The following is an 18297-nucleotide window of genomic DNA, read 5'->3' as shown; positions in this document are numbered from 1 at the left end:
GACTGTAAAGTGAGAGATTTAGACCTCAGGATATCTACGGGCCTTTCCAACTTCAACCTTTTATGATTGATTGTACGAGTTGGCGCTTTCATTCTATTTTAAATTATCAGAGTCAATAATTAAACCATGGTTGAGTTCCTAGAGAATATTGCTCTTAAATAGGCCACAGACTAAACAGAGACTTCGTTTTTGGTGTTTTTTTTTTTTTTTTTTTTTTTTGAGACAGAGTCTCACTCTGTCGCCCAGGCTGGAGTGCAGTGGTACGGTCTTGGCTCACTGCAACCTCCGCCCCCTGGGCTCAAATGATTCTCGTGCCTCAGCCACCTGAGTAGCTGGGATTACAGGCATGCCCCACCACACCCAGCTAATTTTTTGTATTTTTAGTAGGGACGGAGTTTCACCATGTTGGCCAGGCTGGTCTCAACCTCCTGACCTCAGGTGATCCACCCACCTCGGCCTCCCAAAGTGTTGGGATTACAGGTGTGAGCCACCACACCTGGCCTAAACACAGACTTTGATGATGATAGTATTAGCAGCAGCTAACATTTATTAATTTTCATGAATTCTTTCCCTTAGTTCTCATAGCCCTCATATTAGCCATCTTATAGAAGGGAAACCGAGGCTGAGAGTGCTTCTGTAACTTCCCTGTTAGGGACGGAGTGGGAATTCAAACAGACAGACTTCAGAGCCCTCTCTATCATGGTTAGTCCAAAATGCATATTCTTCACCATTCTGGAAAATAAGTGGCACATTCAACTCAACAATGTTTTGAAAATTAAAACGTCATGAGAGTCAGGTATCCTGTGACACTTTTCCTAAAAGATCTCCAATTGCTAAGAGAAAATTGAGCCACTATAGTGTCTGGGCAAAAGTATCCACTCCCATCTTCATGCTGAGAATCTCAGGGCTGTTCTTTATTTATGAATCAGGCTTTGTGGATACTGTATCAGTGTTTATGAGAGTACGAAGCAAGTCAAATTTAGTTCTCTTTCTTGATCATTCCAAACAACATGGCAGAAAATCTGTCCAGTGAGTATGTAGTTCTGTGGGTAGAGAATTCAGACTTTAGGGGTCTGACATGAACCATCCACACTTGGATATCAGTGAACTGGGAAGGAAAAAGAAAAAGAATAGGAGGTGCTTAGAAGAAAAGGAAAAAAAAGCTAAAGTGAAAGAAAATGTTTAACACCTTCTTCCATGATGTTCTCACTATCATATCCCATTTCATCACTGGAATAAAGCAACTAATGGACTTTAAAACACATGTAAAAGGTGCTTAAGTCCCTGCACAACTCACAGTCTTTCTACCCCATCTGAGATAGAAGAGTGGCCTATAAATTTTTAATTTTTAAATAATAATTGCATAGAATTATAATGACGGGGTGTGTGTATAATTTAATAACGGCCAATGACCTTACTTTAAGGTTGGTGCAACTATTTTTTTCCATCCTTATAATATTTTAAATATTTCTCATCTGTTTTTCTTGCAGGTGGTCCTGTAATTGATTTGCCTCTAGAATATACAGAAGTTGTCAAATACAGAGCAGGTACATCTGTGAGGCTCAGAGCTGGCATTTCTGGCAAACCTGCGCCTACAATTGAGTGGTATAAAGATGATAAAGAATTACAAACCAATGCACTGGTTTGTGTTGAAAATACCACGGACCTCGCATCTATACTCATCAAAGATGCCGATCGCCTTAATAGTGGATGCTATGAATTAAAACTAAGGAATGCCATGGGCTCAGCCTCAGCCACCATCAGAGTACAGATCCTTGGTAGGCGCTGAATACAGACCACTGTCATATTACATTTGCCTAAAGCTTAGTAATTTTGAATAAGTAGGCTTTAAAGAAGTACTAACATTGTGTTTTGTCCTTTCATTGATAGACAAACCGGGCCCACCTGGTGGACCGATTGAATTTAAGACTGTAACTGCTGAAAAGATCACCATTCTCTGGCGGCCTCCAGCTGATGATGGTGGTGCAAAAATCACCCACTACATTGTGGAAAAGCGTGAGACAAGCCGTGTTGTGTGGTCTATGGTGTCTGAACATTTGGAAGAGTGCATCATTACAACCACCAAAATTATCAAAGGAAATGAATATATCTTCCGGGTCCGAGCCGTCAACAAATATGGAATTGGCGAGCCACTGGAATCTGATTCCGTTGTAGCCAAGAACGCATTTGGTGAGACATGATTTCATTAGAAAATTGAAATATGAAAAATTTAAAAATAAACTATGCTAACCTGTGCATATGCTTTAATTTTCTTTTGTATAACACCTGTCTCATTACCATCCTTTTCACAAGGTGAAAAATATAAAAAGTAAAATTAATATTCTTGGAAAGAATGTGAACATCAAAGGTACAATTTATCAGTAATGTTGATTCTTGTACCTTGTTTTCCTTTCCTTTCTAAATAGTCACACCTGGGCCACCAGGCATACCAGAAGTGACAAAGATTACCAAGAATTCGATGACTGTTGTATGGAGCAGGCCAATTGCAGATGGTGGTAGTGATATAAGTGGCTATTTCCTTGAAAAACGAGATAAGAAGAGTCTAGGATGGTTTAAAGTACTAAAAGAGACTATCCGTGACACCAGACAAAAAGTAACAGGACTCACAGAAAACAGTGACTATCAATACAGAGTTTGTGCTGTAAACGCTGCTGGACAGGGTCCATTTTCTGAACCATCTGAATTCTACAAAGCTGCTGATCCTATTGGTAAGTGCTCATACCTGCAGCATCTTCACCTGTGTCTTCTAAATTCACCTGTGTGACTAAATTATACATGATTGTGTAATTATTTTATTGTGAATGGCCATTCCAGATCCTCCAGGTCCACCTGCTAAGATAAGAATTGCAGATTCAACCAAGTCATCCATCACCCTTGGCTGGAGTAAGCCTGTCTATGATGGGGGCAGTGCTGTTACTGGGTATGTTGTTGAAATGAGACAAGGAGAGGAAGAGGAATGGACTATTGTCTCTACCAAAGGAGAGGTCAGAACTACAGAATATGTGGTATCCAACCTGAAACCTGGAGTCAATTACTACTTCCGGGTATCTGCTGTAAACTGTGCTGGACAAGGAGAACCTATAGAAATGACTGAACCTGTACAAGCTAAAGATATACTTGGTATGTACCTACTGGTGTGATTATGTTTTTTTATAAGCATACTTCCAGGAAATCACTTGTTTTTTACTTTTAAAATTCACTGTATATATCCATTTTATGCCTACAGAGGCACCAGAGATTGACCTGGATGTGGCTCTCAGAACTTCTGTTATTGCCAAAGCTGGTGAAGATGTACAAGTGCTGATTCCCTTTAAAGGTAGACCTCCACCTACTGTCACGTGGAGAAAAGATGAGAAGAATCTTGGCAGTGATGCCAGATACAGCATTGAAAACACTGATTCATCTTCATTACTCACCATTCCTCAAGTTACTCGCAATGATACAGGAAAATATATTCTCACAATAGAAAACGGAGTTGGTGAACCTAAGTCTTCAACTGTGAGTGTTAAAGTGCTTGACACACCAGCTGCCTGCCAGAAACTACAGGTTAAGCATGTTTCTCGAGGCACAGTCACTTTGCTCTGGGATCCTCCTCTCATCGATGGAGGATCTCCAATAATTAATTACATAATTGAAAAGAGAGATGCCACCAAGAGAACATGGTCTGTCGTGTCACACAAATGTTCTAGCACATCCTTCAAGCTAACAGAGTTGTCAGAGAAGACTCCATTCTTCTTCAGAGTTCTTGCAGAAAATGAAATTGGAATTGGGGAACCCTGTGAAACTACAGAGCCAGTGAAGGCTGCTGAAGTACCAGCTCCTATACGTGATCTCTCAATGAAAGACTCAACAAAGACATCTGTCATCCTCAGCTGGACCAAACCTGACTTTGATGGTGGTAGCGTCATCACAGAATATGTTGTAGAAAGGAAAGGTAAAGGTGAACAGACATGGTCCCACGCTGGCATAAGTAAGACATGTGAAATTGAGGTTAGCCAACTTAAGGAGCAGTCAGTCCTGGAGTTCAGAGTGTTTGCCAAAAATGAGAAAGGACTGAGTGATCCTGTCACTATTGGGCCAATTACAGTGAAAGAACTTATTATTACGCCTGAAGTTGACCTGTCAGATATCCCTGGGGCACAAGTCACCGTGAGAATTGGGCACAATGTGCACCTTGAATTACCTTATAAAGGAAAGCCCAAACCATCCATCAGTTGGCTGAAAGATGGCTTGCCACTGAAAGAAAGTGAATTTGTTCGTTTCAGTAAAACCGAAAACAAAATTACTTTGAGTATTAAGAATGCCAAGAAGGAGCATGGAGGAAAATACACTGTTATTCTTGATAATGCAGTGTGTAGAAATGCAGTCCCCATTACAGTCATCACCCTTGGCCCACCATCAAAACCCAAAGGACCCATTCGATTTGATGAAATCAAGGCTGATAGTGTCATCCTGTCATGGGATGTACCTGAAGATGATGGAGGAGGAGAAATTACTTGTTACAGCATCGAGAAGCGGGAAACTTCACAAACTAATTGGAAGATGGTGTGTTCAAGTGTTGCCAGGACGACTTTCAAAGTTCCTAATCTAGTCAAAGACGCTGAGTACCAGTTTAGAGTGAGGGCAGAAAACAGATACGGAGTCAGCCAACCACTTGTCTCAAACATTATTGTGGCAAAACACCAGTTCAGGATTCCTGGTCCCCCAGGAAAGCCAGTTATATACAATGTGACTTCTGATGGCATGTCACTAACTTGGGATGCTCCAGTTTATGATGGTGGTTCAGAAGTTACTGGATTCCACGTTGAAAAGAAAGAAAGAAATAGCATCCTCTGGCAAAAAGTTAATACATCACCAATCTCTGGAAGAGAATATAGAGCTACTGGACTGGTAGAAGGTCTGGATTACCAATTCCGTGTATATGCTGAAAATTCTGCTGGCCTAAGCTCACCTAGTGACCCAAGCAAATTTACCTTAGCTGTTTCTCCAGTAGGTAAGTGATTATTATTCGAATACATTTAGTTTAACAATTGAACATATTAGAAACAAATATATCAAAGAATGCTTTTCTTCTCTGTATCACCTTCTTACATATCTTCTTGTCACTAGAGAACTGGTGATATAAAGCAAGAGGAATGATTTTAAATCAGTCTAATAAACTAATTTGAAGTTCATTTTAAAGACTATGAAATGGAAAGTCGAAATTAATGACCAAAATGAGTTTGGGAGATTGAATAAATTATTTATTATAAAAATTTTATTTATTAAAATTATTGAATAATTTTATTTTTCTTCCATGGATGATTAAGACCTGGTTACAAATGTAATGATGCATTTACCTTCCTTATAATATTTTAGACCCACCTGGCACTCCTGACTACATTGATGTCACCCGGGAAACCATCACACTTAAATGGAACCCACCATTGCGTGATGGAGGCAGTAAGATTGTGGCCTATAGCATTGAGAAACGGCAAGGAAATGAACGCTGGGTGAGATGCAACTTTACTGACGTCAGTGAATGTCAGTACACAGTTACAGGACTCAGTCCTGGGGATCGCTATGAGTTCAGAATAATTGCAAGAAATGCTGTTGGAACTATAAGCCCGCCCTCACAGTCTTCTGGCATTATTATGACAAGAGATGAAAATGGTAAGCATTTACAACTTATTTCCAATGAGACTAAGCGCATTCACATTTTTAAAAACCACATTTGGCCTCTGGCCTGTAAAATGGGAACAGAAACAAATTACCCAAGGTTGCTAAGTGAATGAATTATGTCTTTCTACCTTTCAGATGAAAAGAAGAAAAAAGTAATTGGCATCAATTATTTTTACCATGTCTATTATTTCACTCCATTCCCACGTAAAGAGCATGCAGCAAGTTGGAATGAGTTTTTAGCTTTGTAATTTTTGCCACTTACAGTAAATAAAGAAAAAAGGTTCTCGAGGATAACTGTCCATCTTCACTGAAGTTATTAAAATACAACATACATCCAACAATACAATCATTCCCTTGCTTGAATGCAGCTAATGGCCTCTTAAAAGAACTTGTTTGTGCAGCAGTATTAGGAAGTAAATGATCTGTAAATGTTTCACTTTTCTTTTTACAAACAGCAATGCAAAATTAAAAACATGACAGGCATTACAAAGGGAATAATAATAGGCAAATATCTAACCCCATAGTCCAAATTCTCAATTATCAATCCTACTTTCAAAATAGCCTTTGGTAGCACAATACAAGTCATTACTCTTCCAGGCCTTGTGATATGGCACTACTGAAAAATATATATTTCTTTTGTTTTTATTAAGCCAAACTAATACACAGTATTTCTCTTTCTTTTATAGTTCCACCAATAGTAGAGTTTGGTCCTGAGTACTTTGATGGTCTCATTATTAAGTCTGGAGAGAGCCTTAGAATTAAAGCTTTGGTACAAGGAAGACCAGTGCCTCGAGTAACTTGGTTCAAAGATGGAGTGGAAATCGAAAAGAGGATGAATATGGAAATAACCGATGTCCTTGGATCCACCAGCCTATTTGTTAGAGATGCTACTCGGGACCATCGTGGTATATATACAGTGGAAGCCAAAAATGCATCTGGTTCTGCAAAAGCAGAAATTAAAGTGAAAGTACAAGGTACTTTTAAAATAGCTTCTTAATGTTACAATTTATGAACTTGGATTAGAGACATGCCTAGTTGTGTTTTAATGGACAAGGAAAAAGAAACTAACTCTAGAAACTTTTTCTTACAGATACACCAGGAAAAGTAGTTGGGCCAATAAGATTCACCAATATTACTGGGGAGAAGATGACTCTGTGGTGGGATGCTCCACTCAATGACGGTTGTGCTCCCATAACCCACTACATCATTGAAAAACGGGAAACCAGCAGACTTGCTTGGGCACTAATTGAGGATAAATGTGAAGCCCAAAGTTACACTGCCATTAAACTAATAAACGGCAATGAATACCAATTCCGTGTTTCTGCAGTTAACAAGTTTGGTGTTGGCAGGCCACTTGATTCTGATCCAGTGGTTGCTCAAATACAATACAGTAAGTTTGCATTTTTGCTAAGTGGTACTATGTCAAAAGATTAACCTTCCAAGCAAATGTATCTAATTGATTTGGGGTTTTGTTTTTGTTTTACAGCTGTTCCTGATGCCCCTGGCACTCCAGAACCTAGCAACATAACAGGCAACAGCATTACCCTGACATGGGCAAGGCCAGAATCAGATGGTGGCAGTGAAATTCAACAGTATATCCTTGAAAGAAGAGAAAAGAAAAGCACAAGATGGGTAAAAGTGATCAGTAAACGACCAATCTCCGAAACAAGATTCAAAGTCACCGGTCTGACAGAAGGCAATGAGTATGAATTCCATGTCATGGCTGAAAATGCTGCAGGAGTCGGACCTGCAAGTGGCATCTCAAGACTCATTAAATGTAGAGAGCCCGTCAACCCACCAGGTCCTCCTGCAGTGGTCAAAGTAACAGACACATCAAAGACAACTGTGAGCTTAGAATGGTCCAAACCAGTGTTTGATGGCGGCATGGAAATAATTGGGTACATTATTGAAATGTGCAAGGCCGACTTAGGAGACTGGCACAAGGTGAATGCAGAGGCATGCGTGAAAACAAGATATACAGTCACTGATCTACAAGCAGGTGAAGAATACAAATTCCGAGTTAGTGCTATCAATGGTGCTGGAAAAGGAGACAGCTGTGAAGTGACCGGCACAATTAAAGCAGTTGACCGGTTAACAGCTCCTGAGTTAGACATAGATGCAAACTTCAAACAGACTCATATTGTTAGAGCTGGGGCCAGTATTCGCCTCTTCATTGCCTACCAAGGTAGACCTACTCCTACAGCTGTGTGGAGCAAACCAGACTCTAACTTTAGCCTTCGGGCTGATATCCATACAACAGACTCCTTCAGCACCCTCACTGTGGAAAACTGCAACAGAAATGATGCAGGGAAATATACCCTTACTGTGGAAAACAACAGTGGTAGTAAGTCGATCACATTCACCGTAAAAGTGCTAGACACTCCAGGCCCACCTGGCCCAATTACCTTCAAAGATGTGACCCGGGGATCAGCTACATTGATGTGGGATGCCCCTCTTCTTGATGGTGGTGCCCGAATCCATCACTATGTGGTAGAGAAACGAGAGGCAAGTCGCCGTAGTTGGCAGGTTATCAGTGAAAAATGCACTCGTCAGATCCTCAAGGTTGGTGACCTGGCAGAAGGTGTTCCATACTATTTCCGTGTTTCTGCAGTAAATGAGTATGGTGTTGGTGAGCCCTATGAAATGCCAGAACCAATTGTAGCCACAGAACAGCCTGCTCCACCTAGAAGACTTGATGTTGTTGATACTAGCAAATCCTCTGCAGTCTTAGCTTGGCTTAAACCTGAGCACGATGGAGGCAGCCGGATCACTGGCTACCTGCTTGAAATGAGACAAAAGGGATCTGACTTCTGGGTTGAAGCTGGTCACACCAAACAGCTGACTTTCACAGTAGAGCGTCTTGTTGAGAACACTGAATATGAATTCCGTGTGAAGGCCAAGAATGATGCTGGCTATAGTGAACCCAGGGAAGCCTTCTCTTCTGTCATCATTAAGGAGCCTCAAATCGAGCCCACTGCTGACCTCACTGGAATTACCAATCAGCTTATAACTTGCAAAGCAGGAAGCCCATTTACCATTGACGTACCAATCAGTGGTCGTCCCGCCCCCAAAGTAACATGGAAACTGGAAGAAATGAGACTTAAAGAGACGGATCGAGTGAGCATTACAACAACAAAAGACAGGACCACCCTGACTGTAAAGGACAGCATGAGAGGTGACTCCGGAAGATACTTCTTGACCCTGGAAAATACAGCTGGTGTTAAAACATTTACCATCACAGTTGTGGTCATTGGAAGGCCAGGTCCAGTAACCGGCCCCATTGAGGTCTCATCTGTCTCAGCTGAATCGTGTGTCCTGTCATGGGGAGAACCTAAAGATGATGGAGGCACTGAAATTACTAATTACATAGTTGAAAAGCGTGAATCGGGTACAACAGCTTGGCATCTTGTCAATTCCAGTGTCAAGCGCACTCAAATTAAAGTCACTCATCTCACAAAATACATGGAATATTCTTTCCGTGTCAGTTCAGAGAACAGATTTGGTGTCAGCAAACCTCTAGAATCAGCACCAATAGTTGCTGAACATCCATTTGGTAAGAAAAATAAAAATCCTATTTCAAAGTCTCTGTTACTAAATGTTTCCCCTGAGTTTTATAAAATTGTATTCATACTTAATACCTTTGTTTATATTTAGTCCCACCAAGTGCTCCTACCAGACCTGAGGTCTATCATGTGTCTGCCAATGCCATGTCTATTCGTTGGGAAGAACCCTACCACGATGGTGGCAGTAAAATCGTTGGCTACTGGGTTGAGAAGAAAGAACGTAACACAATTCTTTGGGTGAAAGAAAACAAAGTGCCATGCTTAGAGTGCAACTACAAAGTAACTGGTTTAGTAGAAGGACTGGAATATCAGTTCAGAACTTATGCACTCAATGCTGCAGGTGTTAGCAAGGCCAGCGAAGCTTCAAGACCTATAATGGCTCAAAATCCAGTTGGTATGTATCACAATTTAAGGGCATATTTGTTTATTATTACTGATTCTAGTAGAACTCAGAGTGGTATATTTTAACCTTATTTTTGCATCCCTTCTAGATGCACCAGGCAGACCAGAGGTGACAGATGTCACAAGATCAACAGTATCACTGATTTGGTCTGCCCCAGTGTATGATGGAGGCAGCAAGGTTGTGGGCTACATCATAGAGCGTAAGCCAGTCAGTGAGGTAGGAGACGGTCGCTGGCTGAAGTGCAACTATACCATAGTATCTGACAATTTCTTCACCGTGACTGCTCTCAGTGAAGGAGACACTTATGAGTTCCGTGTGTTAGCCAAGAATGCAGCAGGCGTAATTAGCAAAGGATCTGAATCTACAGGCCCTGTCACTTGCCGAGATGAATACGGTAGGAAATAGTCAACATTCTCCTTTTTAAAATTATCACAATTTATGTGAAAATAAACTCTCAGATATTCATTCATATCTGTTTTGCCTACTGACAGCTCCACCCAAAGCCGAACTGGATGCCCGATTACAGGGTGATCTGGTTACCATCAGAGCAGGTTCTGATCTTGTTCTGGATGCTGCAGTTGGTGGCAAACCTGAACCCAAAATTATCTGGACCAAAGGAGACAAGGAGCTAGATCTCTGTGAAAAAGTCTCTTTGCAGTATACTGGCAAACGAGCAACTGCTGTGATCAAGTTCTGTGACAGGAGTGACACTGGAAAATACACTTTAACAGTGAAAAACGCCAGCGGGACCAAGGCCGTGTCTGTCATGGTCAAAGTGCTTGGTAAGCATGTCAAATGTTCTCACATTTATATAGCATTTTCTAGTGTGGGCAGAAAGAATGATCTTCATCATGGCTTGTCATTACACCTGTTTCAGATTCCCCTGGCCCATGTGGAAAGCTCACCGTCAGCAGAGTAACAGAGGAGAAGTGCACTTTAGCCTGGAGCCTTCCTCAGGAAGACGGAGGAGCAGAAATCACTCACTACATCGTGGAAAGACGCGAGACTAGCAGGCTCAACTGGGTGATTGTTGAAGGCGAATGCCCAACTCTATCCTATGTCGTTACCAGGCTCATCAAGAACAATGAGTACATATTCCGAGTGAGGGCAGTAAACAAATATGGCCCTGGTGTGCCTGTTGAATCAGAGCCAATTGTAGCCAGAAACTCATTCAGTGAGTATTAACACTCAAACAATTTGACAGTTGAAATGTAATAGAATCGGGGGAGGAGGGAGAAGGGCAGTCTTATTAATAGTAATTTTGTGCAATTCTAATCATCCTTGTTTTCATAAACAGCTATTCCATCACCACCTGGCATACCTGAAGAAGTTGGGACTGGCAAAGAGCATATCATCATTCAGTGGACAAAACCTGAATCTGATGGTGGCAATGAAATCAGCAACTACCTAGTAGACAAACGTGAGAAGAAGAGCCTGCGCTGGACACGTGTCAACAAAGACTATGTCGTGTATGATACCAGGCTGAAGGTGACGAGCCTGATGGAGGGTTGTGATTACCAGTTCCGAGTGACTGCAGTGAATGCAGCTGGTAACAGTGAGCCCAGCGAAGCTTCCAACTTCATCTCATGCAGAGAACCATCATGTGAGCTCCAAGAATCATACATAAATACAATGCTCCTCAGAACTATATGACAGATAATTTTCCAACAAACAAATTCTAAGAATTTGTAGAATTTATGAATGGTCTAGAAAAGCATATGCTTATTCACATGATCATAAATATAGCTTAAGTCAGAGAACATTTTAACTACTACATCTGTTAAGTCAGCAATTAGAATTGCTAAAAATTGTTACAGCATTTTCCAATTAATGGAAAAATATTCTACTATCAATATGAAAAGAATCTATTTCATAAATTTTCCTTAGAGAAAAATGCATTGTACCATTGTACTGTAACAACTGAAAAGAAAAATGGCAAAACTCCTTTTAAGAAGAGGTTTAGCAGGAACATACAGTTTCTAGTGGTTTCATAAGTTACTGACAAAATAATTGTCATAAGAGCTTCAAAAGTAAGTGGCAAATCCTTTTACAGAGTCTGAGTCCAAGAACTATAAAGGAATAGTCACTGGGATTGAATTGGGGAAGTTGAGATGAAGGGGGCCAGCCCCTCCACACCTGTGGGTATTTCTCATCAGGCGGGACAAGAGACTGAGAAAAGAAATAAGACACAGAGACAAATTATAGAGAAAGAAAAGTGGGTCCAGATGACCAGCACTCAGCATACGGAGGACCTGCACCGGCACCGGTCTCTGAGTTCCCTCAGTTTTTATTGATTATTATTTTTCACTACCTAAGCAAGAGGAATGCGGTAGGAGAGTGGGGTGATAATAACGAGAAGGTCAGCAAAAAAACATGTGAGCAAAAGAATCTATGTCATAATTAAGTTCAAGGGGAGGTACTATGCCTGGATGTGCACGTAGGTCAGATTTGTTTTTTTCCGCCCAAACATCTCAGTGGAGTAAAGAATAACAAAGCAGCACTGCTGCCAACATGTCTCGCCTCCCGCTATAGGGTGGTTTTTCTCCTATCTCAGAAGTGAACAAATGTACAACCGGGTTTTATACCGAGACATTCAGTTCCCAGGGGCAAGCAGGAGACAGTGGCTTCCTCTATCTCAACTGCAAGAGGCCTTCCTCTTTTACTAATCCTCCTCAGCACAGACCCTTCACGGGTGTTGGACTGGGGGATGGTCAAGTCTTTCCCATCCCACGAGGCCATATTTCAGACTATTACATGGGGAGAAACCTTGGACAATACCCGGCTTTCCAGGGCAGAGGTCCCTGCCGCTTTCCACAATGCATTGTGCCCCTGGTTTATCAAGACTGGAGAATGGCGATGACTTTTACCAAGCATACTGCCTGTAAACATTTTGTTAACAAGGCACATCCTGCACAGCCCTAGATCCCTTTAACCTTGATTCCATACAACCTTTGTTTCTGTGAGCTCAAGGTTGGGGCAAAGTTACAGATTAACAGCATCTCAGGGCAAAGCAATTGTTCAGAATACAGGTCAAAATGGGGTTTCTTATGTCTTCCCTTTATACATAGACACAGTAACAATCTGATCTCCCTTTCTTTTCCCTACACTGAGGAATCCAATTCCTGTATTCATTAGAAATGTATTGGTGGCAAGTGATACTAACCCAGTGAAAGATAAGCAACTAAAGAAAAGTCCCTAAGAACGGGTACTTTAAGTAATGAGCTTAGCTAACGGAGAATACACAGTGAAGCTAGCCAAAGCAGTGGGGAAGAACTATCCACTTTCCTAAAGCAATTTAATTATTAAGATAATAATATTAAATTATAATGTGGCATGTAGTGCTGTCCTACAATATCAGGAGCCTAGTTAATAAAGATTATTTTGGCGAGTGTGGACAAAGAGCAATAATGCCTTTGTGAGTCTTGAAAACAAAAAATACAAATCTCAACATTTCCTTATTTGCCTAATATCTGCATCTCACTTTTTAAATTCCATAGATACCCCTGGACCACCTTCTGCTCCAAGAGTTGTGGATACCACCAAACACAGCATTAGTTTGGCATGGACCAAACCCATGTACGACGGTGGTGCTGACATCACAGGATATGTTCTGGAAATGCAAGAGAAGGACACTGATCAGTGGTACCGAGTGCATACCAAAGCCACAATAAGAAATACTGAATTCACTGTGCCAGATCTTAAAATGGGTCAGAAATATTCCTTCAGAGTTGCTGCCGTGAACGTGAAGGGTATGAGCGAATACAGTGAATCCATTGCTGAAATTGAGCCCGTGGAAAGAATAGGTATATATCATAGAAACTTTTAGGTGAATTATTTTCTTCTCACACCTGTCCATGAATTAATTAAATTTTGTCATTAAATTTCCAGAAATACCAGATCTCGAGCTTGCAGATGATCTAAAGAAGACTGTGACCATCAGGGCTGGGGCCTCCTTGCGCTTGATGGTGTCTGTATCTGGAAGACCACCTCCTGTCATCACGTGGAGCAAGCAGGGCATTGACCTTGCAAGTCGGGCAATTATTGACACCACTGAGAGCTACTCATTGCTAATAGTGGACAAAGTTAATCGGTATGATGCTGGAAAATACACAATTGAAGCTGAAAACCAATCTGGCAAGAAATCAGCAACAGTCCTCGTTAAAGTCTATGGTAAGCATTTTACTTAAAATTGGCTATACAATGAGTAGATCCTCTAAAACAACATAGCTTGACCTATGATTGATCACCTCTCTAGAGAGGAACTATGTTGATTATATTTCCCCAAGGAAAAAAAAAGCTATCAGGCAAATAGGAAATATTAATCTTTCATTCTGTTTTTCAGATACTCCTGGTCCCTGTCCTTCAGTGAAAGTTAAGGAAGTATCAAGAGATTCTGTGACTATAACTTGGGAAATTCCCACGATTGATGGTGGAGCTCCAGTCAACAATTACATCGTTGAGAAGCGTGAAGCTGCCATGAGAGCATTCAAAACAGTAACTACCAAATGCAGCAAGACACTTTACAGAATTTCTGGACTTGTAGAAGGAACCATGTACTACTTCAGAGTGCTGCCAGAAAATATTTATGGCATTGGAGAACCCTGTGAAACATCTGATGCAGTACTGGTCTCAGAAGTGCCTTTGGTGCCTACAAAGCTAGAAGTGGTTGATGTCACCAAATCCACTGTTACCCTTGCCTGGGAAAAACCACTCTATGATGGCGGTAGCCGACTCACTGGATATGTTCTCGAGGCCTGCAAAGCTGGCACAGAGAGATGGATGAAGGTTGTCACCTTAAAACCCACAGTCCTAGAGCACACTGTTACTTCCTTAAATGAAGGTGAACAATACTTATTTAGAGTGAGGGCACAAAATGAGAAAGGTGTGTCAGAAGCAAGAGAGATTGTCACAGCCGTGACTGTACAAGACCTCAGAGGTATGTACCAAATAGCCAAATAATAATAATGGTAAAGTAAAATGAAAATTCAGAATTCGTAACAATTTACCATAAAAATAATGCTTCAGAATAAATACCTGATTTGTTTCCCATAGTGTTGCCAACAATCGATCTTTCTACAATGCCTCAGAAGACCATCCATGTCCCAGCTGGCAGACCAGTAGAGCTGGTGATACCTATTGCTGGCCGTCCACCTCCTGCTGCTTCCTGGTTCTTTGCTGGTTCTAAACTGAGAGAATCAGAGCGTGTCACAGTTGAAACTCACACTAAAGTAGCTAAATTAACCATCCGTGAAACCACTATCAGAGATACTGGAGAATACACACTTGAACTGAAGAATGTTACTGGAACTACTTCAGAAACCATTAAAGTTATCATTCTTGGTAAGGATGTGTGACAAAGACACAAGCAAGTTGTTGATGTTCAGTCACCCAATTTTGATTTGAAGTAAAAATTAATTTCTTGTATTTCTTCTCTTTCATAGACAAGCCTGGTCCACCAACAGGACCTATTAGGATTGATGAAATTGATGCTACATCAATTACCATTTCCTGGGAACCACCTGAATTGGACGGTGGTGCTCCATTGAGTGGTTATGTGGTAGAACAACGTGATGCTCATCGTCCAGGATGGCTGCCCGTTTCTGAATCAGTGACTAGGTCCACGTTTAAGTTTACCAGACTCACTGAAGGAAATGAGTATGTGTTCCGTGTGGCTGCAACAAACCGCTTTGGGATTGGCTCTTACTTGCAGTCTGAGGTCATAGAGTGTCGCAGCAGCATCCGTAAGTCCATGGACCCTTCCACCACTCTCTCCACCTCTGATTCTGAATGTTAACAAAAAAGAATTTGTTTTTAATATGCCCTAATGTAAATAAAAATAGGTCACAAAATTAACCCTGTGGTCTTTCTAAGGTTTCTAAACCTCCTTTTCTCAGAGGTTTTCCACACACTTAGGCTTGATTTTTTTTTTAATCTTCACTCTTATGAAAGAGAAGAGGAGGGAGATAGGAAGAAAAGAATGGAAGGAAGAAAAGAGAGAAGGGTAGGAGGAAGAGAGGAAAGGAAGGAGGACTGGCAATGTTATAGTGAGAAAAAAATACACAGTCCATACTTAATAAATGTAGAATTGAAGAAAATGAGGAACAGCAAGGAAAGTACAAAATTAAACCTCAGCATCACCCAATATACCCATGTAACAAACCTGCACATGTACCCCTGAACCTAAAACAAAAGTCAAAATTTTTAATAAAAATAATTAATTAATTAAATGATTTAAATTAAAATTTACAAATAGCACAAAAGTGAAACTATTGGAAAAATAGTCATGTGTCTTATATGTCTTTTAAAATACCAACCAAAACCTAAGGCACACACAAATATATGAGTCATTGTTTCAATTTATCCATATTGCCATATCCTGTTAACCTCTGTCTTGTCACAGGTATTCCTGGACCCCCAGAAACATTACAGATATTTGATGTTTCCCGTGATGGTATGACACTTACTTGGTACCCACCAGAGGATGACGGTGGCTCCCAAGTGACTGGATACATTGTGGAGCGCAAAGAAGTGAGAGCAGATCGATGGGTCCGTGTAAATAAAGTACCTGTGACAATGACACGGTACCGCTCCACTGGCCTTATTGAAGGCTTAGAATATGAACACCGTGTCACAGCCATTAATGCAAGAGGGTCTGGAAAACCAAGTCGTCCTTCCAAACCCATTGTTGCCATGGATCCAATTGGTAAGTACATTTTGTATCAGTCAAGTTTGAGTTATAATTTATATGTGGGAAAATTCACCTTTTTGAAGTATACAGTTCTATGACTTTTGAAAAATGTACTGTTTTGTAATCACCACCACAATCAAAATGTGGAATATTTTTATTACCCCGTAAAGTTCCCTTGTGTCCATTTGTAATCAGTCCCTTCCCCACCCCAGCTGCTAGCAATTTCTGGCAAATAATTTTTAATATTCTTCTCTGGAGTCAATTTCCACCTCTTTAAGATAAGATTCATAATATATGCTTTCTATCACACTTAACATTTTAAAACAAGTTAATATTTCTGGAAGCACTTTAAAAACTGATGATAAATGTAAGATAATAATAGTGATTAAAAATGAAGCACATTTAAGAGAAAGGAAAGTGAAAAAATGTTAAGTATTTTTAACTGATAAAATGAATAAAATTTTCTTTTTCTTTTTTTTTTTTTTTTGAGACAGAGTCTCACTCTGTCGCCCAGGCTGGAGTGCAGTGGCATGATCTTGGCTTACTGCAACCTCTGCCTCCCAGGTTCAAGCAATTCTTCTGCCTCAGCCTTCTGAGTAGCTGGGATTACAGATGTCTGCCACCACACATGGCTAATTTTTATATTTTTAGTAGAGACGGGGTTTCACCATGTTGGCCAGGCTGGTCTTGAACTCCTGACCTCAAGTACCTGCCTACCCTGGCCTCCCAAAGTGCTGTGATTATAGGCATGAACCACCACACCCGGCCATGAATAAAATTTTCACAAGACAAAAAAACAGGCTAATGTTAACAGTCCCTGTTTCAACAACTCATTGAATTTGTTAGGTGGCAGAGCTAATTTTCAACTTTGCGGCAACTTTAACCAGTATATTGTCTTATTCTTATTCCCAGCTCCTCCAGGAAAGCCACAAAACCCAAGAGTTACTGATACAACAAGGACATCAGTCTCCCTGGCCTGGAGCGTTCCAGAAGATGAAGGAGGATCTAAAGTCACAGGCTACTTGATTGAAATGCAAAAAGTAGATCAACATGAATGGACCAAGTGTAACACCACTCCAACCAAGATTCGAGAGTATACTCTAACACACCTACCTCAGGGTGCGGAATACAGGTTCCGCATCCTAGCTTGTAATGCTGGTGGACCTGGCGAGCCTGCTGAGGTACCAGGAACAGTCAAAGTCACTGAAATGCTTGGTGAGACATATGATCATTTACTTTCTGCAATAATTGCCATAGACATTTCTTACTCCCCCTACCCCAAATGCTAAATTGAAACCCTACTCTTTTTTCCAGAATATCCTGATTATGAACTTGATGAAAGATACCAGGAAGGTATCTTTGTAAGGCAAGGTGGAGTCATCAGACTTACCATACCAATCAAAGGAAAACCATTCCCAATATGTAAATGGACCAAGGAAGGCCAGGATATTAGTAAGCGTGCCATGATTGCAACATCTGAAACACACACTGAGCTTGTGATCAAAGAAGCAGACAGGGGTGATTCTGGCACTTACGACCTGGTTCTGGAAAATAAATGTGGCAAGAAGGCTGTCTACATCAAGGTCAGGGTGATAGGAAGTCCCAACAGTCCAGAAGGGCCACTGGAATATGATGACATCCAAGCCCGCTCTGTGAGGGTCAGCTGGAGACCTCCTGCTGATGATGGTGGTGCTGACATCTTAGGTTACATCCTCGAGAGACGAGAAGTGCCTAAAGCCGCCTGGTATACCATTGATTCTAGAGTCCGAGGTACATCTCTGGTGGTAAAAGGCCTTAAAGAGAATGTAGAATACCATTTCCGTGTTTCAGCAGAAAACCAGTTTGGCATAAGCAAGCCCTTAAAATCGGAGGAACCAGTCATACCAAAAACACCACTGAGTAAGTGTCCTTTCAACCACAAAATTATAAACATTATTTCAGCACTTTTCTGTTTTTAAATG

The 18297-nt window shown here is 40.9% G+C and overlaps 1 protein-coding gene across 2 annotated transcripts in view; it reads left to right on the top strand.

Moving 5' to 3' along the window:
• The window catches only part of TTN (titin), a 270912-nt gene that overhangs the window by 239497 nt on the left and 13118 nt on the right, over positions 1 to 18297 (top strand). For both annotated transcript variants that reach the window (XM_073019847.1, XM_073019846.1), the window contains 22 exons: positions 1491 to 1778; positions 1891 to 2190; positions 2427 to 2729; positions 2836 to 3141; positions 3248 to 5014; positions 5380 to 5673; positions 6369 to 6656; positions 6773 to 7072; positions 7169 to 9235; positions 9337 to 9639; positions 9737 to 10042; positions 10140 to 10430; positions 10526 to 10822; positions 10946 to 11251; positions 13146 to 13451; positions 13537 to 13818; positions 13991 to 14584; positions 14701 to 14988; positions 15090 to 15389; positions 16049 to 16351; positions 17249 to 17551; positions 17651 to 18235. In XM_073019847.1, coding sequence (XP_072875948.1) covers positions 1491 to 1778; positions 1891 to 2190; positions 2427 to 2729; positions 2836 to 3141; positions 3248 to 5014; positions 5380 to 5673; positions 6369 to 6656; positions 6773 to 7072; positions 7169 to 9235; positions 9337 to 9639; positions 9737 to 10042; positions 10140 to 10430; positions 10526 to 10822; positions 10946 to 11251; positions 13146 to 13451; positions 13537 to 13818; positions 13991 to 14584; positions 14701 to 14988; positions 15090 to 15389; positions 16049 to 16351; positions 17249 to 17551; positions 17651 to 18235 — 10377 coding nt within the window. The remainder of the gene's footprint in view (positions 1 to 1490; positions 1779 to 1890; positions 2191 to 2426; positions 2730 to 2835; positions 3142 to 3247; positions 5015 to 5379; positions 5674 to 6368; positions 6657 to 6772; positions 7073 to 7168; positions 9236 to 9336; positions 9640 to 9736; positions 10043 to 10139; positions 10431 to 10525; positions 10823 to 10945; positions 11252 to 13145; positions 13452 to 13536; positions 13819 to 13990; positions 14585 to 14700; positions 14989 to 15089; positions 15390 to 16048; positions 16352 to 17248; positions 17552 to 17650; positions 18236 to 18297) is intronic.

The sequence above is a fragment of the Chlorocebus sabaeus genome, chromosome 10 (genome assembly GCF_047675955.1).
Source record: "Chlorocebus sabaeus isolate Y175 chromosome 10, mChlSab1.0.hap1, whole genome shotgun sequence".
Lineage (NCBI taxonomy): Eukaryota > Metazoa > Chordata > Mammalia > Primates > Cercopithecidae > Chlorocebus > Chlorocebus sabaeus.
The sequence above is the reverse complement of the archived record's forward strand: the minus strand, read 5'-3'. Positions and strand labels throughout refer to the sequence as shown.